The 24,087-nt window shown below is 40.1% G+C and overlaps 3 protein-coding genes across 6 annotated transcripts; 1 reads left to right on the forward strand and 2 right to left on the reverse strand.

Annotated features, from left to right (window-relative positions):
• Positions 1 to 1,363: 1,363 nt before the first annotated feature.
• LOC101170843 (dual specificity mitogen-activated protein kinase kinase 6) lies at positions 1,364 to 14,161 on the reverse strand. The gene is made up of 12 exons (XM_023957526.2): positions 13,795 to 14,161; positions 7,678 to 7,747; positions 6,679 to 6,727; positions 6,483 to 6,596; positions 6,246 to 6,365; positions 6,045 to 6,161; positions 5,616 to 5,667; positions 5,400 to 5,527; positions 5,082 to 5,159; positions 3,430 to 3,569; positions 3,186 to 3,231; positions 1,364 to 3,115 (listed from the first exon to the last, which is right to left on the reverse strand). The coding sequence occupies exons 1-12, from the start codon at positions 13,811 to 13,813 to the stop codon at positions 3,038 to 3,040; spliced, it is 1,011 nt and encodes a 336-aa protein (XP_023813294.1). The 5' UTR covers positions 13,814 to 14,161; the 3' UTR covers positions 1,364 to 3,037.
• Positions 14,162 to 14,462: 301 nt separating this feature from the next.
• btbd17b (BTB (POZ) domain containing 17b) lies at positions 14,463 to 18,313 on the reverse strand. The gene is made up of 3 exons (XM_004071644.5): positions 17,991 to 18,313; positions 16,553 to 16,835; positions 14,463 to 16,301 (listed from the first exon to the last, which is right to left on the reverse strand). The coding sequence occupies exons 1-3, from the start codon at positions 18,082 to 18,084 to the stop codon at positions 15,227 to 15,229; spliced, it is 1,452 nt and encodes a 483-aa protein (XP_004071692.1). The 5' UTR covers positions 18,085 to 18,313; the 3' UTR covers positions 14,463 to 15,226.
• Positions 18,314 to 20,332: 2,019 nt separating this feature from the next.
• LOC101170345 (G-protein coupled receptor family C group 5 member C) lies at positions 20,333 to 23,328 on the forward strand. Of its 4 annotated transcripts, XM_004071643.5 has the most exons (5): positions 20,333 to 20,473; positions 20,569 to 20,640; positions 21,524 to 22,531; positions 22,676 to 22,779; positions 22,864 to 23,328. In XM_004071643.5, exons 3-5 carry the CDS (start codon positions 21,553 to 21,555, stop codon positions 22,975 to 22,977), a joined length of 1,197 nt encoding a protein of 398 aa, XP_004071691.1. In that variant the 5' UTR covers positions 20,333 to 20,473; positions 20,569 to 20,640; positions 21,524 to 21,552; the 3' UTR covers positions 22,978 to 23,328. The 4 variants fall into 4 exon arrangements, with proteins under 4 accessions (XP_004071691.1, XP_078807055.1, XP_011476441.1 ...); XM_078950929.1 differs by lacking the exon at positions 20,333 to 20,473 and having other exon boundaries at positions 20,513 to 20,640; XM_011478139.3 differs by lacking the exons at positions 20,333 to 20,473; positions 20,569 to 20,640 and adding an exon at positions 20,643 to 20,994.
• Positions 23,329 to 24,087: the final 759 nt, after the last annotated feature.

Consider the following 24,087-nt stretch of genomic DNA (forward strand, 5'->3'; position numbering starts at 1 on the left):
GATGGATGACACATTAACAAAAACAAGCTCAAAGTAGCTTTTCTGAGTATTTCTTCATTTAAATTATTGTGAACCAGGAGGAGATGAAAAAATGTTATTTAAAAATGAGCATATTTGTGATGTAGCAAAGAAGCTTTTGCGACCCACAAGCTTCCTGCTTCGCTCCGTTCTCATGCATCCACTTATAGGCAACTAGATGTGTTAATGTTTTCATTTTTGTCATCTGAGCTGGAATCTGGCTCAAGACTGTCTTAATAGCTGCACTGTTGCTCATTATTTTGGTTGCACCGCTAATGTTAGTTTGGGGCTGATCAGGGCTGTAAGCTAGCGGGAGAACACGTAAGCAGAGAGCTCTCAAGTACGAAGAGGGGAAGGGGCAAGAGGCAAATTTCTTATGAACTACTGCCGCTCTGCAGAAACTATGTCAGAGAAAACCACATTTTGTTTTGGCTAAAAGTGGCATAATTCATAATTAAATCATAATTAAAACTAGGAGTGCTTTAAAAAAAAATTGGAGTGTGTATTTAAAAGAAAAAAAGAGTTTCACTTGTTTAGAGTGCCAGCTTTTAACTGATAGAACATATAATTAAGACATTATATAAGCTAAGAAAACTCTTATCTGAGCAGGAATTATACATCTTTTTTGATGGGTTTGTATTAAGAAATTGGAAAAATCTAATTTGACGTGAAAAAATATAGTCACTTTCAAATGTCGTGTCAAGCTTGCACATATACAATCATATTTTTTTTTAAATTAGGACAAACGCGCATTTTTACATATCTTTTAGTCAGCTGATTTTTATACATTCAAGAATAATATACTATTGTAAATTTTCAGGCTAACAAAATAAAGTATAAGTTTCTGGAGTATTTAAAATTTGGCTTTAAATCTTGACAAAAAAAATAATAAAAATTCAAAGAAATGTTAAAAGAAAATTCTCGTCATAGCCCACAAATAAAATTCAACAAACTGTAGTGTCTTGCAACTTGATGGGCTGCAAAAGGTCAGGTCTAAAAAGGCACTTCGAGGCTTTCAGTTACAGCGGAAAAGCACATGTATGTGGAGTGGTGTCCAGTTTCCCGTCTTCACATCAATCAGACTTTCATTACATTGCACCTTCTTTACAGTATCACTTTTAAGAGGATGGAAAACAAACCCTTGGCAACCAGTTCGAGACACAGAGCTGGAACCTGTGCTGGGATGGCATCTGGACCAGTCTGATTCAATATCTCCTCTAAATTCCAGTGCTACAGATAAAAAAAAAAAAGGAAAAAAAGTATGGCCAGAAAGAAACCAGCTATGGATTTTTCTAATAAACGTTAAACTCCATAATCCCCCAACATGAAGTCTATAATAGACACATTTTAAATATACTGAATAAAGCTTTTATTTTTTGTCTTTTATGTAGTTCAAGTTTGTCAGTTCCACCCAGTGAGGAGGTGGTGCACAGAGTGAAGGATGAAGAGGTAGAGCAAGTGTTCCATTCTTATTGGTGTTTCAAACACATTTACATCAAAAGATGGCCAACAGAAAGAAGAAGAAATAACAGCAGCTTCCTTGTGGTGGCACTAAGTTTCCCTTATTATTCACAATCATAAATACTCCCGACTCACTGAAAATGCTGAGAAAACCAGTGGGAACCCGAGGACCCACCGGTGCCATCTTTATCCTTAGTCTCCAAGCACAACAGCCGAGGGCTTTTGCCGTGTCCATGTTGGGTATTTCTGCATAGTACGGTCTGACCAAACAGAGAACTGTTGCCCTGCACGGGCTAAAATGAGGATCTTGGTCCAGTGCTGGAGGTGTGCACAACCTGCGGTGGTGGGGGGGCGATAAACAAGGAACTGGGCCGCCTCCGCAAACTACTGGAAACCTGAGAGGTGGAGCCTGACAGCACATCGATCCGAAACAGGTGCAGGTGAATGCCTGCAAGTCACACGATCTTAAAAACTAACACCAACCATTCAGATCATCTGGGACAGTGCCATTTTCCATAAAAAGACAATATTTACATCTTTAACTCATAAATTATTTCCCTAACATGTTGTCTTTGTAAGCCATGAGAAACGCAGGAACAAACACACAAAGAAGTGCCTCGTTAAAAAAAAAAAAAAGGTTACACCGACACCAGAACTGAGGCATTGGGGTAAAGATTGAAGAGTTTAAATTCTTCTGTACTCAAAAAAAAAACAGGATAAGCCCAAAAGAGAACAAAATAAACAATTAATGCATCAATTAATGTTTACATTTGCAAAATAAATGGCACATAGGAACAGATAAAGCTGAAAGCTTGACTGGGCAACCCCTGAATACTTCCAGGTAGTTCCAATCACAACACTGGAGCTCGCGCTGATGAAAGAAGAATACAAAATAAGTCGATGCGACGTCAATGCCTCGGCTTGCTGATGTTATAGCAGGCTTTGCATTCCCGCCTTGCCACCGGCACGCTGCCCAGAAAGTGACCTTTGACATTTCTAACGTGTTTGTTTCCGATCCCTTCAAAGGCAGCCCCCAAGGCTCTGACCCATCCCATCTGGGGCGCTCCAACAAGGCCACAGTTTGGTAAAATTCACACTTGACAAAATACAGTATCAAACCTTTGAGTAATGAGGAAAAACAGATTGGCATATATAGCTTTCAGTACACAAAATGTATGGTTTGTGTCGGAAGGTAAAACTCAAAAGTATGCAAACATTTTACGCTGCAAACAAATGGCTGTTGGCTCTGTCCACCTTCAAAAGACGCATGAAGGGGTCGAAGTCAAAAGTAAAAATGTTCGACGTATGGGGGCGGGGGGAGGGTTACACCTGTTTGCACAGAGAGCCTAGAGGAGTGACAGAAATCTCCATCGTATCAGTTTGTTTGCAACGCTCTCCCACTCCAGATACTGCTGGCAGTCTTTGTGTCCTCCCCCTGCCGTAAAAGTCTGTCATTCCAGTGAGTTTAAAAAAACAAAAACAAAGAAGCAGGGCCATTGGTTCGTGTGCTAAATGGTCCCGCCCACACTAGCGTAAGGTGGAGCCTGGAGGGAGCCCATCAGGCATCCAGGATGACCTTGACGAAACTGGCCACATCTGTCTCTTTGGAGTCATGAAGGGTGAAAAATGAATGATTCTGAGGGAGGAGAAGAGGGATCAGTTCAGGCCTCTTCAGAAAATACATCACAACATTTCAAAGAACTCACCATCAACTCTGTGTAAGCTGGCCTTTCCCTTGGCGCCTTTCTTAAACTGTAAAATTAATATATATATAGTAAGTCATAACAAAATCCATATCTTTATAAGCTAAAAACCACAAGACATTGATGAAACAAATGAGCCACAGTTCGACCACCTCTTTGAAGAAACAAATGCTGCCCCCCAGTGGACTTAAGCGACATGAAACGCAAGCCTCAAATGATGAGTAAGGATGAAAGGACTGCGACTCACCACTGTGAGATAAAGTCTACAAACTCTGGAGAGAAGCGGTCTGCAGGCAGCTGGGGAGATGGCTCATCCACCACCTGCTTGAGCTGCTGGAACGGGGTGCCCCATGAGTCATAGGGGAATTTTAAAATGGCCAGCTCGATCTACAAAACAGGAAGAAAGATTGATAATAGAAAAACACTCCATGTGTACAGTGGGAATAAAAATGTTGGTTATCTGGTGAGATTAAAAAAAATGTTATCAACTGTGTTTTAATGTTTTAAATATACAAAAAAAATGTTATTCCTTTTCTCAAAAATAGATGCTTTCTTGCAAAAATATTCTATAACAGAAAATAAATTAGCTTCATATCAAAGTTTAAAACTGAATTAATTTGGGTTTCATAGCGAATATCAAAGTCAGCTTTTGTGAAACAAGTGAAGAACCAAAAAAAAAAAGAAAAAAAAGGAGGAAAAAACAGAATTCCATCTGCAGGCTGGGTTAGATATTTTTATTAACTAACCGGCATTCATGGGCCGCAGCCAGGAAAACTGCGGATGGTCATCATGACTCAGCATTAGTCAGGGGCTTGTAGGACTTCATATAATCTCAGAATATTCATAACATGACTGTCAGAGTTCAAATGTTCATCTTTTTAAGTGAGATTTTAAATAAAAAAATCGAAATGTCAGATTGATAAATATTACTCATGAGCTTTTATGAAAACAAATGGGGTCAAATGATCTACAGGAGGGCTCTACAACCTTCAACATTTATGATACATATTAATAAACTATTGCTTTTTTTGTATAAACAAAACATAAAACATTCTTAAAACATGTTTGTGAACAAAAGGTTCACATGATTTCTTTTCAAAATAAAAGACACCCTTTACCACGTAGGATCATCTCAAAGCAGCAAACGTAGTGGTAGTTAGTGAGATTTCTATCGTTATCGTTGGTGCATCTCAGTCAGAAATTCAGAAAAATTAGGTGACCCTTCCCGTATATTTGGGTCATATGACGCACTTAAAATCCTCAATTGTTGTTCAATAATAGACATTCCGCCTTAAAATCCACTGCGCCTTACGTATGAATTCTCTCCACTGACCTCAAATGGATTTTTGGAGTACATGTCGCTCAAAGACCTGTCAAAATGTTTGACTTCGGTAAACTACAAAGCCACACCGTGATGTTGGAGCATTATGGGTATTGTAGTCATGTAGTCTGGTGGAGTGATGAGTACTGTTCCTTCAACTCAAAATTACACCTATCTGACTGTTAGGTTTTGCTTAATATGGCATATTGTCCAAAAATAGATATGACTTTCAAAATTATAGACAGCAAAAAAAAAACACAAACTTCAGAGTTTGTGTTTATTTGGGTTACTTCAGAGTTTGTTTGATTTTTCAGAATATTTTCTGCAACCTTCAAAAAATGTTAAAGGATTAGTTTAAGTTTGTATTTCTGCTACAACCTTTTAAAACATGTTCATTACTTTGAAATCTCCCGCGTGTTGCTAACAGTCAATCTTTAGCCTTTTTTCAAAAGTCAAAAATTGTAATATTCATATGTACTATTATTTTTTACAGAATTTAAATGAAAATTTAAAGTCGAAATAAAAAACTTATTTTGTAAGAAAATCATTTTGTACGTTTTTTGTTTTTTTAAACTCACCATAGTGATGCCCAGACTCCAAATGTCTGACTTGACACTGTAGCCTTTCTGGTTAAGATCCGGGTTGATCCGTTCAGGCTGGAAAGACATTTTTTTTTTCAAAAAGAAAATTAGATATTTTGTTTTTTAAGTGAGAAAAACAATTTGAAGCAACAACTAAATAAATAAAAGTCCTTTGGATTTGTCTGCTAAAGTATTTGTTTTCCCGCCAACATAAATTTAATTTCGTTTTGCACGTTTCCAGCAGATCAATAGTTCATCAGTGGTGCTGGCACACAACGCCTATGGGTAGTTCAAGGCCACCAAGTCTCCACTCACCGCCATGTAAGGCTTGCAGCCAGCATCCATGGTTTTGGCCACAGAGTCCACCAAGTGGCCGCTGATGCCAAAGTCGCACATTTTCACTTGGCCCAGAGTATTGATTAGAACATTGGAAGGCTTCACATCTGGAGGAGAAAGAGGGGAAGAATTGAGAAGAACAATACAGCAACAAAATGTTGCACACTGCATTTGCCTGACTGATCTTCAGAATACCTCGATGTATCACCGACAGGTTTCTGTGCAGATGCTCCAATGCTTTAACAATCTGTACAAAACAAAGAAGGAAGAAGAGGAAATGTTTCAAATCTGGAAGTAGAGTAGCCTCTGTAACAGTTTGTATTCAGTTTGGCGCAACATAAATAGAACTTTGTATTCATCAGCTGAGCCGAATCCCCTCAAATTCTAGTGCACACATTTTTTTGGTTGCACAAAGCAAACATGTGTGGGATGCAAGATTTCTCCTCTGATCCTTCACACAAGCAGCAATTTAACAATCACAGTGTCTGGCTATCTGACAGCCACTTCCCACAAGTTCAGCTGCCTTGCTTTGTCACCATGGTGGTATAAAGTAGTATTTACCAGTGAATAATTACACACCACAATAACAGAAAAGCAAAAAAAAAAAAAAAAGGCAGGACGTACTGCTACTGCAATCTTGCCCAAGATGTCCTCAGGAATGGTTTTGCCTTTTTCAATAACATTCTTATAAAATTTATCCAAGGAGGTGTCCATCAGCTCCATACAGATCCAGACATCACCCTAAAAAAACAGACACATTTAAAAATATGGGGCGGGGGGGAACCATAGCTGCAATGACATCCTGAGTATATAAAGTGGCCATGCCTCTCTAAATAGGGCGCCATAAAAGGTCACAGTGTAGTGGCAGTCCACCGTCCTCATGGAAATGTCCAGGTCCATGAGCAGCCTCTTCTGCTCCAAAGTATTCACGGTGGCACGAATCCTCTAAACACATAAACATCACTGTCATTCATCGCTTGATCGAAACGCTTCAAACTGGACAGATCTGTGGCCGAAAGGGGGAGAAATAGAGAGTTGGTAGCAACAACGTTGTAAATTGACCTTGACGGCCATGATAACGTTGGTGGGTACGTGTTTCATCTTGTCCACAACTCCGTATGCTCCTCTCCCCAGCTCTTCAATCTGCTCCAAGTCATCCGCCTTCACCACAAAGTTCTGCACAAAAGCAGAAGTAGCAATGATGGACACTTCCAGCTCAACAGAAAACAGAACAAGCGTCAGAGACATGGAAATTTACCTGATCGCCGATTGTGACACAAGCCTTTGAATCGAGGTCTCGAGGGGGCCTGCAGGTACACAACATTTAGATAGAGGGAAAAAAAGAAAAGATCTCATGATCTGCCCACACTGCTCATTTTTCCAGCCACCTCTGTCCTACTTGCAGCTGATTAGCTGGATCAGGTGATTCCAGGATTGCACTGACTGAACACACCTGATCCAGGGTAACCAACCAGCAGCGGCAAGTAGGGCAGGGCCAGCAGGATAACAAGCAAGATGGCGGCAGATCTTTTCAGGTTCTCCTTCCAACCAACCTCTTCATTTTGCTCCACTGTCATCCCATGAATATTTACTTTTTACATCTCTATTTTCCTTCCTCTTTCTAGCTCAGCTTCCTGTTGACTCTTGACTTACTCAAGGGCACATCCCTTCTAAAAGTGGAGGGGATGATGACACCACCACCTCCCACAATCATCCCACAGAGCAGATTGAGCACTACAGCTGTCCCCATGATCAGGTTTTCAAAAATGACCATTAATAATTTCATGATATAGCTGCAGCCCAGAGGGTAGATGATGGTTCAATTCCCGTCCTTTATGGCTAATTTAGTACATCCATAACCATTTTAGCTTGAAAAAGCAAATGTTTAGCAAGTTACTTCAGCTAAAAGTGGCAACTAAATAATGTTACCTTGATATCTAGATAAAAAAATGTTTACTGTATGGATAATTTTTGTTTTAGATGCAGAGCAGAACTTTAGCTCTGATTTCCCTGCATTTTTTTTTATTTGTTACTTGCCTTTGGTGAAAATGTGCAACAAACCCCTTAAAAAAAAACACCACAAAGTACATCTAATGAAACAGAATATAAAACATGTTTCTTTAAAGTGCTGCCACATATTCTGCTTTTTAGCAAAGATATAAGAGTTTAATAAAACAGAAAAACAATAATATCCAGATTTTAATCATTTTATAACCAGTCTTGATGAATTCAAGGGAATAACTAAAGGAAGACTCACGCTGCAGCTGTTGGTTGAGGAGACATGAAAACTTCTTTGGGCAGCTTCGGCCCAGGCACCTTTTTCCTGCCTTAAGAGACAAAAAAGTCCAGATAAAATTCAATTCAATTAACAAATGTAAAACCACCAATAAAGTTTTATTTGTGACTCAAATTTTAAGAGGTTTTTAAACTGTAAAGCTCCATTATTGCTCGCGGTTTCTGTTGCACTGCTAATGTTAGCTTGGGGTTGTGAGGAGCTGTAAGCTAGCGGGAGAAAGCGTAAACAAATGAAAGATGGAATAACAATGGAGGGTTACTTTTGCGTCAGCAGACCCGCCCACAACTCAGAGGCAAATTTCAAATGAACTTCTGCTGCGTTGCAAAAAAGGTTGTTTTTTTTAAAAACAGTGTTTTTTGATTTTGGCTAAAAACTACTGAGCCCGTGTCCTGACATGGATAAAATAAAAAAGATCTCGTTCCCACAAATTAATATCTTGTTCTCACAAATCAATATCGTGTTCTCCAAAAATAATATTTCGTTCCCACAAAATAATATTTTGTTCCCTCGAAATAATTAATTTGCGCGAACGGAATAATTATTCACGTGATTAGTCATTCATAAACACGGATGTCAGCGATACTTGGATTTAGAGCAGATACCTTCACATTTCTGTCTGTGTCTCATTACATTGCATGGAAGACACTGAGGACATTCATTCAGGAGGGGAAAAATAAAAACAAGAATGATCGATTTATTATTGTCTCGATGACAATAAGAAAAATATAATATTTAGGATGTCCAAGCTTGCTGCTTCCCCATACCGCAACGATTCTCCGGCAGGGCTCGACATAGCCATTTGTCCGCTGGCCCGGTCCTGTTTTTCGAGCAGTACGGACCACAAGACTTTATTTTTTACTTGTCCGCTCGGGCCACTAAAATATCTAACAATTAATACATTTTTCACCTTTTACAATAAAGTATATTTTGCGAAAACGTGTAGATTTACCTCGTCTTTATAATTCACTTTTTCTGCTAGTCCTGTGTTCAGACTTCAAGGGTTTCTATGGGAAACCTTTTATCACTCTTCTCCTCCTCTCCCGCCTGCGCGCGCGGCTGTCACTGCCGAGCACCACGCGGCACGCGCTCACTCAATTTTTTTTTTCAAACTTTATTGAATGTAACAATTCAATACTAAACAATGTTAAACAGCAACAACGAAGGAACAAGCCAGTGGGTCATTATTACATTTAAGGCAGATATATTTAAACTGACACACACATCAGCGCACGCCCTGGTGGTTTTTCACCGCGATGATCATAAATCCAACACCGTCACTGAAGAGAGACTGAAGCATGTCAGAGATGTGGAAGACGTGGCAGGAATAGATAGGAATATGTTAGATGGAGTGACGGGTGGAATTAGTGCTATGGACAGCAAGATATTTAATGAAGGCATTGAAGATGAAACTGTATGCACTAAGCTTTAAGCTGAATGTCAAAGAATCAAAGGCAACTCAAAATACCTGAATCTCAGACTCAAATGGAGTATAAGGTCAAACTACTTAATTTTGTTTTTCTTTACAACACTGTAAGCAGTAAGTATTTCTAGTTAGCTGAATGATCTCAGTAATTTAATTGTATTTAATTTTTCAATTATTTAATTTAATTAGGTAACTAAAGTAACTAAAAAGTAAATGTAACTTTGCAAAAGTAACAAAAAGCAGAACCTTAAGGCAGTCAGGGCAAAAAAGTCAATAAAACTTCTTAACTATTGATTAGGAACAAATGTGAAATAGCAGTGATTAGAAGCAGCATGAAAACTTCTTAACTAGTGTTTCCTACTACACTGCAGCGCTCTCTTCAAAACATCTGAAACAGACTAGAGCAGATTTAAGTTTGATATGCTCTATTTTCAGTCATTGAAAAGTGTATAAATTAGTGTTAGATGTCACCAGAATGCACCAAATTGCACCATATTAAAATTTTCCGGGGGGGCATGCCCCCGGACCCCCCTAAAGTTGCAAGCACTTGCGGAGCGGCGGGTCTCGCTGTGCGCGGTGTCGGGCCAGTAACTTTCAAAAACTACTGGCCCTGTGGGCCAGTGCAAATTTCTGGGCTATGTCAACCCCTGTCCGGACATAGTTCGCTTGAGCTTTGTGCTGCTACGAGACAGCCAGCCAGCGGACATTGTAGTTAAGGGTCGAATAGGAATAATAATATTCAGGACTTGTCTTTTATTAACATTCTCGTTAGCAGTCGCTTAACATCCAAAGGCTACATGCTACACAACCCATCATGCATCACACATATCCCATAATGCATCTCGACCAATCACCGTGACCCTGTAACTGTGAAGCATTCAAATACAACAGGACAAATTATAGCCTACGTAGCATGTAACCTGCTAGCCTTCAGATGTTAAGTGACTGCTAAAGATGTGTTAATAAAAGACAAGTCCTGAATATTATTATTCCTATTCATCCCTAAACTACAATATGCCATACCGCAGCTGGGTGGCCGGTAGACGGCCAGCCAGCTGCCCGAATGCCGGCGTGACAAGCAAAAGAGTTCTGTGGCAGAGCTAGGAGCTATGTCCGGAGAATCGCTGCGGTATGGCGAAGCAGCAAGCTTTAGCATCCTAAATTTTATGATATTTTTCGTATTTTCATTGAGACAATAATAAATTGATCATTCTTGTTTTTATTTTCCCTTTCTTGAACAAATCTGGGTCACAGAGAAGCGGCTTTTGCGGCAGGACGGAGAGCATATCCGTGTTTATGAATGACTTATGACATGAATAATTATTTCATTCGCACAAATTAATTATTGCGTGGGAACGAGATTTTAATTTGTGGGAACAACATATTAATTTGTGGGAACAAGTTATTTTTTATCTTATTCATGTCAGGACACGGGCTCCGTAAAAAACAGAGATAGAAATAGTTTTAAAATATATAGTTGAATCTGCTTTACCCGACAGTTGCAAACTAGTTTTGACATTTTTTAAAATAAGTCATTTAAAATTCAAAAATCATTGACAAACTTAGTGTCAAGATACTGAATTCTACATATTTGTGAATTTTGAAAACAATTTCACTTCATTTAGATTTTTCAGAAAATATGAAAAAGACATAACTTATTTTTCCATGACTGACTGTCGGACACACCTAAATATGTCATGAATGAGTGCAGCATTTTTTTTAAATAAACATACTTAAATGCAGCATCAGTGTGCGTCAGAACATGTAACTCTCATTACAAATTCTATTGTTTACCTATATATTGTTTTTACTCATGGCTTTATGAGAGAGAGACAAGACGCTTAAAAAAAACAGGGAAAATGCTGAAACAACGTGGGCAGCTTATGCATTCAGCCACCAGCTCCATGCCATCCTACACTGACGCATCACCAGCATGTTGGAATCCACCTTTTAGTGAGTCACCTGACAGTTTTCACCCGCTCAGGACTGGCCAGGTCTGAACTACTGGGGCTTCTGAGGCATTATGGCAGGAAGGGCATGAGTGAAAGAGGATAAACTGTCAATAGATGGTTTTTGGCTGACACAAAGTAGATCTGTTACCCAGGTACAGATAAAGTGTGTCTAAACCGAAAAATAAAATAAAAAAGGTGGACTAAATGACTCATTACCTTTGGCATGATGACATTAGAAGTGATGAAGGTTTTTGACCTTTTTTAAAGCAGGCTTTGTTTTAATCTTGTTTGTAATATTTTGTGGCCTTTTCTGTGCTAAATCATTGACATCAGCCCTTTTTCTAAACACTGTTTACCAACAGACTCCGGGATTTCCCAGAAGCTGCTATGAGGGCCTGTCTGCCTGATAACGCCGCAGCGCCTTTGAGCAGGAACTCCAAAAAAGCAAAAGCAAAAAAAAAAAAAAAAAAGCTCATCCTTTCCTTGACACTGGTGCTTTTGCATGTTTGTTCTTGCTGGAAGGCCAAGCGGAAAAACAGAGCACTTCACCAGAAATGTGCTGTATGTGCTTCTGCAGGGCTTCATCGTTTATGAAGAACCATGTAGGACGTTGCTGAATAAATATGTTTGAGAGCAACAAGAAGAAGGCAAGAAAAATCCCAGCACTGAAATGACTGTTTGCAAAACGGAGGTAAATATTGTGATTTTACAATCATTCTTACAGTGACACAGCATGAGTCACTTAAGTTGGTCAGGCAAGTACTCTAGTGAAGGAGGAAGACGTGGGCAAACCACTGTTCATCGATTTCAGCTGGAAAGGGAAGTAAACGTGGTCAAAGATTTCAGATATTGCATCCATCAGTGACAGAGACACGTCCGCTGTGTGCTGCAAGCCTAAAATAAGAGTCCAGACAGTGAGCTTGTTTCATGCTGCAGGGTGAGATTGAATGCGATTTACCCACACATGCCGAGTCAAAAATAGACTTAGCATTTCCTGTGCATGAGGTAAACCAAGAGCGCTTAAAGAATTTGTATCACCTGACGAAGAATTCAGGCGTTTGGTCACACGAGAAAAGAGGGTTTTACATGCAAACATGGTGGAGCTGCAGTCAAACAACCTGCTTGTCAAAGCTATTTTAAGCTGTTAGAGATAATGCTCTGCTGATCGACTCCAACAATTATGTCATGCAGGTGCAAAAACACACAAAAAAAGCAGTTTCTATGCAGTTTCACTAAGAGTGGAGTTTCTTTTTGAATAATGTGGAGTAATAATAGTCGGAAAATACTGTCTCTTCTCAGGTAACTGTCTTGGTTTATGGAAAGCTGCATGCAAGAAACCCTTGTTACAGTGATCGTGGGCTGGGAAATAACACAACCAGTCAGATTGGAAATATCCGCTTGAACTGTTAGGACCCTTGGGAAATATGTTGTCACTATATTTGGTCCAATTGCTGTCACTGTTCAGGATAGTCAGGGCCAGCCTGACGACGGCAGCCTTCTCCTGCAAGATCCTCAAACTGAGCCTACAGGACGCAATAGTTCCATGACATCAGCCACAACTGCAGTCAAAGTTCATCCAGGCAGCAGCAGCAGCAGGGAAAATAAAAATCTTCAAGAGATCAGAGCAATAAAAGGAAACAGGAAGGCAGACGGGCAGGAGTGGCTTCAATGTCATGTCATGAAAAATTTGAAAGAGGAAAAAAAAAATCTCTCAGTGGAAAATACCTAGTAGTCCAGAAAAACTAAGTAATGTGAACAAGAATTTCTGGATTGTGCATGGGATCAAGGACCATTTAGCTGCTTGGCGAGTCATCATCAGGAAGCACCAGCCCTTACTAGAAAAGATCCATCCAGAGAACGATGAGTCATGCACGGATAAACTTCCACACCACTTTTATCTGTGCTGTTCGGCAGAATCTCTGAAAGTGGATCATAGAGACAGAGGCTCTGGAGGAGCGCGGGTACCTGCTTGGTTGCGTTGCAACAAATGAACTGTCAACAATAGGGAAATTGCATATTCGGCGTAGGTGCTGCAAGTCAAAACATGTCATGTAGGCCAAAGGCTCTGATTGCCTGAGCGGCTCGCGGCTAAGTAGCGTGCACTCAGACCATGGTAACGCTAGTATGATTGTGTAACAGCGCACGCGGCTAACTCAAAATGTAAATTGACGTCATTATCGTGCTCTTCTTGTGACGCTTTTGGAAACAAAAGCATCTAGAACACACTGACAGTATTTAGGTTTGGGTGAAGCTAACACATTGTAAAGTAAAAACACCTGTGGCCCCGAAGGTTTTGGACTCAAATGAAATAAATTTAACTCGGTTTACGGACTTCCATTAGCGGAACATTAGTTAACAACAGCTCGTCAGGCTATTCTTGCTGACGTGAAAATGAGGTAAGCTAGCCACACGAGAACTGAAATAAATGAGTGCGATGGTTCGCTACTGCTAAGTTCAGTAAATATAAGGCAGTACTTTTGATGATGCGTTCTATATAAATATTTAAGTTTACAGACTTTGGGAAGTGGGACAGACATGCATGTAGCTTCGTTTTCCTCTTCTCATACAGGCAGGTTCCCACCTGACAAGGTTATGTTTTTTACACAAAGTTAGCTGAACTACTTCCGCGCTCATATCACCTCGGTAGTTTAGTTACTTTTGTAAAAGGTGCAGGAGTAAAAAGGGTGGGAAAATAAGTCTTACCTCCTTTGGAGAGAGACATTTCCCCTTTGCTTTGATGGGGGGGAAGGGAAGTACAAAAGACTTGGCTTTTTTTTTTCCTCCTTCTTCTTCCCTACTCCCTCCCTCCCTTAGATTTACCCTTACACCCGCTCAGGATCGCTGCACATCCAGCGGCAGTTAAAATGAGGCGGTTAGAGCTCCTGCAAGCTTGATGCGGAAACGAAAAGTTTCCGCGATAAAATGACGATAAGCAGATGGATGCACAACTTTTTATAAATCTCAACAGTACGCGAGAGTTTGCTAACGCAACCTGCACCGGGGTGGCCAAAGTCTGACAGCTGAAGGTTTCAACGACGAAGTGACGTATTTCCGGTTTCAAGCTAAGTGTGATGGGACGTGTAGTCAACTGGAGTATTTGACTTTGACTAAAGAGACGTGGAATTTCTGTTTTTTTTGTTTCTCATTAATTCTTGCTCTTTATTTTCTTCTTTATTATTTCTAAATGTGTTACCATAAAATAGATTTCTTGAAGTTGTAGAATTTTTGCAAGTCACAATATGGATAATTCTAGAAATACTTTTTTTAACTAACAAAAAAAAGAAAAATTCAAATTTATTTAACCCTTAGTCAATAGCGAGCAATGGCTAGTGGCAACAGAATGTTTTTTTTTGTTAAAAAAATATCACTTCTTGCAAACCAGTAATTCTTGACCTTTATTTTCTCCTTTATTATTATTTTTTTTAAATTTATTACAATGACATGGATTTTTAGAAGTCATAGAATTCTAGCTAAGTACAATACAGAGCTCCTGGGAAAATAAATAAATACATTTTCTTTTCTTTTTTTTTGGGGGGGGGGGGGGCACAGAGGGTGCAAAGGAAGCAAAGGTAAAAATAATATAAATAATATACAGCTTTTTTCCATAGCCTGACAAGACAGTTCGCCTGTAAATTAAGTGATAATGGGGTTCTTTTTTTCCATTTTTATTTTATGAGTTTCAAACTGTATACAATATTCCATTAGAGCACATAAATGATAAAAATCTATATAAGTAAAAGTAATTGTAGTTTATCTTGGGAAAAAAGCCTCTATAGAACCATGTGTAACTGGGTGAAAAATGAACATTGCTTTGAATAATAAATTTAAGGAAAATATGCAACCACATTTTGAGATACATTAAGAAATACAGTACAATGATGATTTTTCTCACATTAAAAATTAAGATCCAAAGAATGCAATTATTATAAATATGGGTTGTACAGTTTAAAATACTTGATTTTCTTTCTAAACTTGCCCAATCTGAACAGCTGGAAGACAATAAAATGCACCAAATCATTACAATAACACAGATATGAAAGACACACATCTGCTGTGATATGAGTGTACTTTGGAACATGTGCATGTGATTGTGTGGGTGGTAGAGGGATAGTGAGGTTCCTGGGAATTTGTGGTTTTACTTCCTAGCAACAAGCAGTGTATGGTAGAGAGGTTTGATCACAATGTGCAGATAAAGAGAACTGTCAATTAGATAGTCTGATGAACGGCGCTGCAAATCTGCATCCATCAAAAAATCCCCAGCCTCCTCTGTACTTTGGTGGAAGTTGTAGACGTGGCGGACCACCACTTTTCCTTGCTGCTTTGCCATAACAATGACGGTTTTCTGGAAGCTGACACCAGCAAAGTCTGGGCTGGAGGTGGCCGGAGTTACAATGATGCGAGGATGGCCTGCCTCTGTGCGGGTGGGCTGCATGGCACCAAGTTCGGAATATGACGATCTGGCGCTGAGTGGCAGCCATCGAGGAGAGAAAAGAGCATTCCATGTCACTCTCTTACTAGAATCGTGGCCACTTGGCCCAAGCTGTGTCTGAAAGCTAAAGCTGCGATCGTCACGAGTAGGACTGTTGATGACCCATGGAGAACCCCAGGAGGATGACAGGTAGTTGCGGGGGGTGAAAATACTGCAGTTGACATCAAAGTACTTTGCCAGTTGAATTGGCGAAGCCGAGTGAAATTGGAAAGCTAGATATAGGAGATCACGGATGGACTCGTAATACTTTATCAGAAGGAGGGACTGCTTCTGGAGGCGAAAAAGATGATAAGGGGGGATCATGCCATAACGAACAGCCCTTAGGGCAGTTTCCACTGTTGCACTGACAGGTTGGTTCAGATTGACCCAAACCTCCAGAGCCTCAAAGAGCTCCAGTTCACTTTGCAGAATAAGGTCAGAGCGTTGCAGCAAGGACAAGAGCAGGTCTTCACTAATGGAGCCCCATTCTTTGCTCTGCAGCACAGAAGACAGGTTCCAGGACAAGTATAGGAGACAGCTGTCCCGTAGGGTCGTGTCCCCAATTTTTAGTGCATAGTTATACCAACTAACCACGTGACCTGTTGGCGAATCACTGGAAAGATGTTGAGTCATGTAGTGGGTCAGACCTTGCTGTAAGCCCCACACGTGATATTTGGTGGCCAGCGTGTGCAGGAATATAGCTTGATCTAGCCGTACGGAAATGTCACCGCAGTACAGATACCTGCAAAAGAAAGTATTTTTAAAACAAACATTATTTCTCTGAGCCTAGCTATACAAAAATATTGCAAAAGTAGCCCACATGAGTCACTCAAAAAGCCCACACTTTTATGTTAACTGAAGCTAAAACAGTGAGTCTAGTTTTAGAATACTTAAAGGTGGAACAATCCAAATGTCCAAATGTGAAAAGAATGAAAAACATTCATATATCTGCAACCAGTTCTGCATTATTTAGTCAATAAAGTGCTTAGTCACCTGATAAACTTGTCAAAAACAGCTGCGCAGAGGGCGGTCTCTGTCAAAATCACAGCGCTGTTGTTGCGATTGACCAGCAGCTCCTCAAACACATCACTCTGCAGTGTCAGGACCAAACTGTGGGCTTGGATCACCTTCACCTCATCTGTGTCAATGGTCTGCACCCGCAGAGTGACGTCACTCCCGTTCCCCATGGCCAGTAGTGTCTCCATCCGATGCACAAGGCTCATGGAGTGATTCAGCACTGTGGCTCCATTGTCAAGAAGCTCCTGCTTCAAAGGTGCTTCAAAAAACAAGGGGGAGAAAAACACAGAGGACGCCTTTACGTTTGCACAAAAGCTAATTGATTTGAAATAGCACTCATTTAATTTCAATTATCTGTCACAAATGTTAGGGCACAATCTGCCTGCATTATCTGTTTATCTAAAATGATGTCTAGCACAAAGTAACTCAAGATCAGTCAAAGCACAACTGATGAAACTGCAACTTAGGAGAAACTTGCAAAAATCACTTTTCCTTTCTGCTTTCAATTAGAGGAAACTAGTGAAAGACAGGAGCCAGGTGGCTGACTCAGGAACCTCACATTCCAGATGCACAAAGAAGATTCCTAAGTTTGCAGTCCCACTGCAGAAGGCTGCCTTAAAGTGCGGTCTCTTGAGCGCAAGCAGCAACATACTGAAGGACCCAACACGAAAGACTCAGCATGAAAAATTGCTGTTTCTATTCTGCTCTGCCACAGCCAGCAGCAGGCTTGTTGGCCTCCTGTTGGGGTTTAATGAGACACAGGGGGAAGCACACTTGTCTCCCTGGGACATCTCACAGTTGTCATTTCTTCACCACAATCTAGTGCCCCCACTTCAAAGTAATCTCTCCCCAATTAGCTGGCTAGCAACCTAAACTATTTGTGCATAGTGGAGTACAGCGGGGTGTACTTCAAAATGTTTCTAACACAATGTGCCTGATAGGAAACAATAATAAACGTATTATTAAAAAAAAGTTTTTTGTTTTTTTTGTATGGTAATTTTGGACGCTTGTTTAATTTATCTTTTTCAATTTACAACTTAATTTTTCCACAAACAATAAAGAACATTTTGTTGCTTCCTTTACTCACACAACAGACAATATGCGCATTCTCAAATTACTAGCATTGAATGAAACTGTCCCAGTCAGTCTGATTACTTAGAAAAATATAATATTATAAAAGATTTTTCCAGGACTTATTTAGTGTGGATTTTGCGTAAAGAAAAAATGCATTGAATAACCAACTAACTAATCATTTTTTGCCCTGAAGCAAAGCACACACACTCACGCGTAGCTTGCTGCCCACTTACAGTATGGGGGAAGCTGGACTAAAATAGAGTAATGCAGCTTCTCGTACAGTGCAGGATATTGAAACTAATTAAATCTTCAACAAAAATTTCAACAACCAATGTCTTACCTCCGCTGACTGTAAAAGAGTTTAAGGAGATGAAGAAGAGTAGGCTGCCCACATAGACCCAGGCAGGAATCTCCTGTCCGCATGAATGTACCATGTCTTCCTTTTTTTTTGTCCTGTGGCTTCTGTCACACTTCTCTGGTTGCAGAAAGGTGTGCTGCCCTGTGTGCTGCAAGCTTCCCTGTCCTGGACTCTTTATGTAGGACGCTGGCCTTTCCCTGGCGCATCTCACAACCCCACGGACTCCATTGATTGGTGGAACGTGGCAGGGGCGTTGCCATAGCGACGGCTTTGATTTTAAATTTCTCTTTTTTCAGATGTTACATGGCATTGATCAGTGGCACCAGGCCAGCCAAAGACTCAGCTTAATGTTTTTTGGGGGGATTTTTTTTTTTGTTTAAATGTCTGTAGGGGTTTGCTTGCTTTTAGGAATCAATAACAGCACAGTTTGCCACATTTGTACAGCAGTCAGAATGCAGCAGATCTCTGAGCTGAGGAGCGCATGATTCATACGTTAAATACAATCAGTGCCATAATTAGAGAGCTAATTGCAACTGTTGCCATTGAGACTTTCTGCCAAATGTAATTGGGGTTCTAATATGTGTGACTAACTCCAGTCAATCAAATCTTATAAACCTTTTACAGGGCAGTCTTTTAGATGGGTGCAATTTTTCCTCAGATGGCATGTTAATCCCACTAATGTGAAGATAATTTCATTGGTGCTAGCTAAGATCATCAATTTGAAACAACTTCAGACAGCCAAACTTTTTTGCCAATCAAAATTTAATGGACTGACACTAAAATGCCTTTGTTTTTATTTGAACATCCATATAAAAAGCAAGTGTTCATGAGACATCCTGTGGTGCATCTTAGTGGAAACATAAATCTATTTTTAGTGTTACCTTTTTACCTCACAAACCTTTCAGAGTTTGCAGGGACTGAATTAATGACTGTAATCCAAATTACGGGATACAGAGTTAACGGTCCACTGCTTATAGGGAACACACTACCCTCCAAGCTATGATAATCAATAAAACTCCATGATGGCTAAAAGTGAGCTCTATAACTTAACATTGCACGAGAAGCAAATATCCTAAAGCACCATGCAATAACTGGGCTACAACAGATTTCTACTTTGGTGAATCAACTTAAATGCATAATAGGTTGTACTCACATGGACAAAAAGAGTTATATGAGAGTATTTATAAACTAATACCGTCAGTCAGTAAGAATTTTGATTTTTAATAAGGAAACGTTTTTTAAAAGATCAAATTTCTTCTAGAAAAATAGAAATTCCATGCTCTATGATGAATATATTTATAACAGGTGATCATTTTAGATAGATTTGGGTTGTTGTGAGGCCCTGAGGCGTGCTGGGCTGCAGTAAAAATGCAGAAAAAATTGTCCTCCAAGTCCCAAACCTAAGCCACTGCTATGAATAACCTGACATGTTCTCAAAGGAGAGAGTGCTGCTGAAGTGCCCTAATGAATCCAGCTTCAGCAGGCTGGACTAGACAACACAGACAAGTAGCCTATATGGAAAAGTATTCTGCTTTCAGACCATGGATGCAGATGTTTATAAATAGCACTCTATGGAGATGCAAAAATGGAGGCTCACCCAAAGGCCTCTTTAGGAATCGGAACAGGACGTGTCCTCCATTAAGGTCACTTTGTGTTCTGTTTTAACTTAAATTCCAATTTTGAGTGTTAAGGGCCACAAAGGAACTGATTGACAAGTTGCGTGATTTTTGAGAGCATCCCTCAGGACGAGATCCATCGAGATATCGATTCGTCACAGGGGGCCCCCATCACACAGTATAAACAACAAGTTAAGTACAGGCTGAATGCCAGAGCTGCAGCTCTAGCAGAGGAAGAATTCAGTCCTGCCCTGAACCCCGAGGGAATGCACCCATTGACCAACCCTGCAAAAAAAAGAAAAAAAAGCCTTTTACTTAGCACTTTGACTGACTGTGAATTACTATGAGTCCCCACCTCTTTGTGTCATTTATTTGGCAAAAGTGAGATAGCATTAATCTATTTTATCACATCAAAATGATTTAAAATTGATCAAAGCATTTTCTCTATATAGGCTTTTCAAGTTTATAAAACAAATTTGAGCATATAATTTAAAAACTTTAATTAGAAAAGGCTGAGTTTTGATCAAATAAAGTCTGATTATCTTTTCCCTGCAGATATTAATTGCCATAAAAAAAGGAAAAACATCATTTCACATTGTCGTGCAAGCTGGTTTTAACAGTCGCAGGAAAAAAAAAAAAAAGATAAATCACATGCAATTCTGATCGTTTCCCCTAGGGGGCACTGCTCTAACAGCCTTCATGAATCGTTTCCACTAGTTTTGCTTTTGTTGAAAAAACATCAAATCAAATAAAAACTAGAGATTGTAATGCATAGAAAATAAAACTATTCATTAAAAATGTATTAGTGACGAGTATTTCCCCTTTTACTCAAATGTACGAAACGAAGAGGTAAAATTGAGAAACGACATTTAAAACTAATGGGGAAAGGGAGTTTCCTAATTATAACATTATTAATTATGGCTGTGTTTGCATTTATTCAAAAGTCACAGCCCAAACACGCAGGCACTGCAGGCTGCAAGCATCTACTAAAAAAACAAACCCTGACTTCAGAAGAGGTGAGTGGAGCCATTGTTTGAGTGTAAGCTGCCTCAAACAAACACGCAGGTCTGTCCCTAATCTCGTGAATATGCAAAGCTGCAAACACCAAAGCTGAGCAAAATACCCGGACTGTGAAAAGTCCACGGAGGAAGGCGCATCGCGCAGTCCTGAGTTCTTTTCAAATATGGATGGATTAGCACGGATTGGTACAGGCTAACTTGAAGACCCTTAATTAATGACAAAGACTTCCTTTGGTGTTTTTGTTAAAAGGAAAAAAAAACTTTCACTATCATTTTGCGAGAGGAAAGTTATCTTTACTAGTTTGAAAACACCGGAGTTAAGGAGAAAAAAAAAGCAACAGCTGCTCTCTGGTAAGCTTAAAGGTTTAACCCTAATTTTGGTTCTTTTTTAACTCTAAAAAGCTGTTTGGTTCTTGACATGTCTCTGCTTTTATTTTGAAAGATTATTTTAATTAATTAATCCCCTTACAGGCCTCTTGTTCGTCCATGTCAGTTTGTCCAAACGTTGCAATTTAGTGCAGCCTATAGTCGCAAATGTCTTTGTTTAAATTGCATAAGTAAATCGCATGATTAATTTACAGTTTGTCTTTTTCAAATTTTAAAAGAGGAAAAACATAATTTTGTCCGGGCCCCTCCATAAGCCAGTGATCTGTCAAGGGTTGCCCCACCTTCACCTTGTAATAGTTGGGATAGGCAGCAGCAATTCCCGTAACCCCAGTATGGATGAAATGGGTGGAGGTGATGAATGGATGAACAGATGCTTTATTTTGCTTTTTGAGATTCATGCAAAAATCAGAAATGTGTATTTGAAAGTCTAATTAACAAAATTTGCATGGAACTGAAACAAACATTTTGAAGTGACAGGAAATTTGTGTTACAGCTTTTACGACCAGAACCAGCGGCAAGGCCATGAACCCTACGGGTGTTCCGAGAGGATGCGACCCCAGCATCAGCGCCATCTTTTACCAGCTGTGCGACCTGACAGCAGTGTGGGGTATTGTGCTGGAGGCCTGTGCGGCTGCAGGCATGGTGACTTCCTTTATGCTCTTTGTGATTGTCTTGGCCTCCTTACCTTTTGTGACAGACAAGAAAAGAAAAGGTATGGTGGCTCTGCAGGCCAGTATTCTAGTCTTTACCCTGGGACTGTTTGGACTCACTTTTGCCTTCATCGTGGACCGGTACTCTACAAGCTGTGTCGCGCGGAGGTTCCTGTTCGGAGTGCTGTTTTCAGGCTGCTTGTCCTGTCTGGTGATGCATGGGTTGTGGCTTGTGCTGCTGGAGAGGAGAGGCAGTGGACCCAGGAGTTGGACCTTGTGGCTTGGAGCTCTGGCTCTCTGGCTAGTGGAGGTTATCATCAATACTGAATGGCTCATCATCACTGAAGTCAGGAATCCACTCTCAGATCCTATTGCCCTACACCACCCCTGTATCATTGCTAACCAGGACTTTGTAATGGCTCTTATTTATGTCATGTTGCTTCTCTTGGCTGTTGTTCTGATCGCTTTGCCCTCGCTGAAACATAAGCACAAGCAGTGGAGGAGGGACGGCGCCTTTATCCTTGTCACGGGGTTCTTCACCAGTGCTATCTGGGTAACTTGGATTGTGATGTACACCTACGGAAATGGAGCGGCTGGACACGCCAGCTGGGATGATCCCACCTTAGGAATAGCTGTGGTGTCAAACGCTTGGGTATTCCTGGGTTTCTATGCAATTCCGGAGATTTGTTTACTGACACAAGAGGACTCGGAGCAGGAGCAGCCCCTCGATGGGGAGCATGTCTATCCTGCACGGACTCTGGTGTATGGCCCCGACCTGAAAGAGCCAGAGCCAACTCAGCAAAATGTTTATGTGGAGAATAAGGCGTTCTCTATGGATGAGGCTGCTATAGGTAAAGCAGGCATTTACATCACAGGTTTTTTTTTAAACACAACTTGGAAATATTTAAAGCATAATTCAAATCATAGTAGCTAAAAGAAAACCGTTAAAATGTTATTTCCTATTCAATCACTTCCTCTTATCTTTGGTTTTCCAGAACCTACAACGCCGGTGTCTCCATATGCAGTCTATAACGGTCAGCGACAGAGCAGTGTGTACCAGCCCACAGAAATAGCCTTAATTGCCAAACATCTCAAAGAGGTGAGTATGTATGATGCCTCTAGCATGGCGCAAAATCTCTTTTCTCCATCTGCGGCGATCACTTCTCTGCGTCTTTTTTAACAGATGGACCAAGGTGCCAGGATCCCCCGCGCCACAGCCCCACCTTTAAACCCAGGAAGTGGGAGAAGCTCTCTGTCCCGATCTGTTGAATCTTTAGCATCTCAAGAATGGTCGTAGATTAGCAAACTCCAATTTATTTTGCATGTCTGTGATTTTTGAAGCTACTGTAATCATTTTCATCATAGATATGCATCAGAGTGCCCTTAATATGCATTAAACTTAGTTTCAATTCAAACAGTTCAGCTCTTTGTGGCATCTAGTCTTTCTATTCATCTTGAAGTTCAATCAAAAATCCAAACACTGAAGATCAATACAAAAAAATAGCTACAGCAATGGTTGCCTTTATAGTAATTTTTATTTTTCATCTGCTAGAACCTCAAATTACAAGCTGAGTGTTGAGACTGTGCGTTTTCTGTGTAAAGCAGACGTAATAAAAGAAAGCATGGCTGGATCTTTTCATGTTGTACATCTGCAATCTTGTCATTTTTTATCACATATAAAAAAAGTAAATCCTGGGTAACAGCTTTGTCAAAAGAACAAATCAGCAAGTCACGAAGCGGCTGAGGTGTGTCACCGAAAGAGGAAGAAAAGGAATTTACATGTTTCCTTGGTTAGCCTCATTTAGGCTTATCATTTAGCATGCTATGCTATGTAAATGACGGATTATTTCCTCTGTGATTGTTTTAATAGGAAAACAAATTGTCCATTGTAGCAGAGTTGAAAGGGGCATCACTGAAGGGGGTCAGTGTGTGGACATCAATAGCTTTTGAAGGAGCTGTAGCTGCTTTGTACCTATAGGTGGTTTACTGTTGGCTCCTACAAACCTATTAAACAAGGATATTTTATAATCCCAGACGAGGCGGGAGAGCAATAACCTCAAGTAGACAGTTACAGAAAGCTGTATGCGTGTTTCCTTATCGCCGTGACAACGGCCTTACTGTTATCGAAACTCATTAAGAGAAAAGCATAATGTTGTTCAATGCCACCTAGTAATAAATATTGTAGTTTGCTGCCAAAAATCCTCAAAAATACTCTGGCTAACATTCTGAATGAGTTGAATAGAAGTCAAAAAACAAAAACGCGTTTTCTACCCGGTTCCTGCTAAAACAAAGAGCCTTTGACGGCAATGAAATGGATTAAAAATATAAATAGCTCAGCAAGGCTCTTCTGAAGGGCTAAAGTGATTAATTTGAGACTTAACTTCTCAGGAAACAAAGTCTGAGCACA

The sequence above is a fragment of the Oryzias latipes genome, chromosome 8 (genome assembly GCF_053564925.1).
Source record: "Oryzias latipes strain Hd-rR chromosome 8, Olatipes_Hd-rR_3.1".
Classification (NCBI taxonomy): domain Eukaryota; kingdom Metazoa; phylum Chordata; class Actinopteri; order Beloniformes; family Adrianichthyidae; genus Oryzias; species Oryzias latipes.

Coding starts and splice junctions, on each gene's coding strand:
- LOC101170843 (XM_023957526.2), bottom strand. Junction 6,728..7,677: donor CCTCAACCAACAGCTGCAGC/GTGAGTCTTCCT, acceptor GTGTACCTGCAG/GCCCCCTCGAGACCTCGATT. Junction 6,366..6,482: donor ACGTTATCATGGCCGTCAAG/GTCAATTTACAA, acceptor TTATGTGTTTAG/AGGATTCGTGCCACCGTGAA.
- btbd17b (XM_004071644.5), bottom strand. CDS start 18,084: ATGGTACATTCATGCGGACAGGAGATTCCTGCCTGGGTCTATGTGGGC. Junction 16,836..17,990: donor CTCTTTTACAGTCAGCGGAG/GTAAGACATTGG, acceptor TGTTTTTTGAAG/CACCTTTGAAGCAGGAGCTT. Junction 16,302..16,552: donor GTTTTTGACAAGTTTATCAG/GTGACTAAGCAC, acceptor TTTCTTTTGCAG/GTATCTGTACTGCGGTGACA.
- LOC101170345 (XM_011478139.3), top strand. CDS start 20,859: ATGACAAAGACTTCCTTTGGTGTTTTTGTTAAAAGGAAAAAAAAACTT. Junction 20,995..21,523: donor AAAGCAACAGCTGCTCTCTG/GTAAGCTTAAAG, acceptor TTTGTGTTACAG/CTTTTACGACCAGAACCAGC. Junction 22,780..22,863: donor TTGCCAAACATCTCAAAGAG/GTGAGTATGTAT, acceptor CTTTTTTAACAG/ATGGACCAAGGTGCCAGGAT.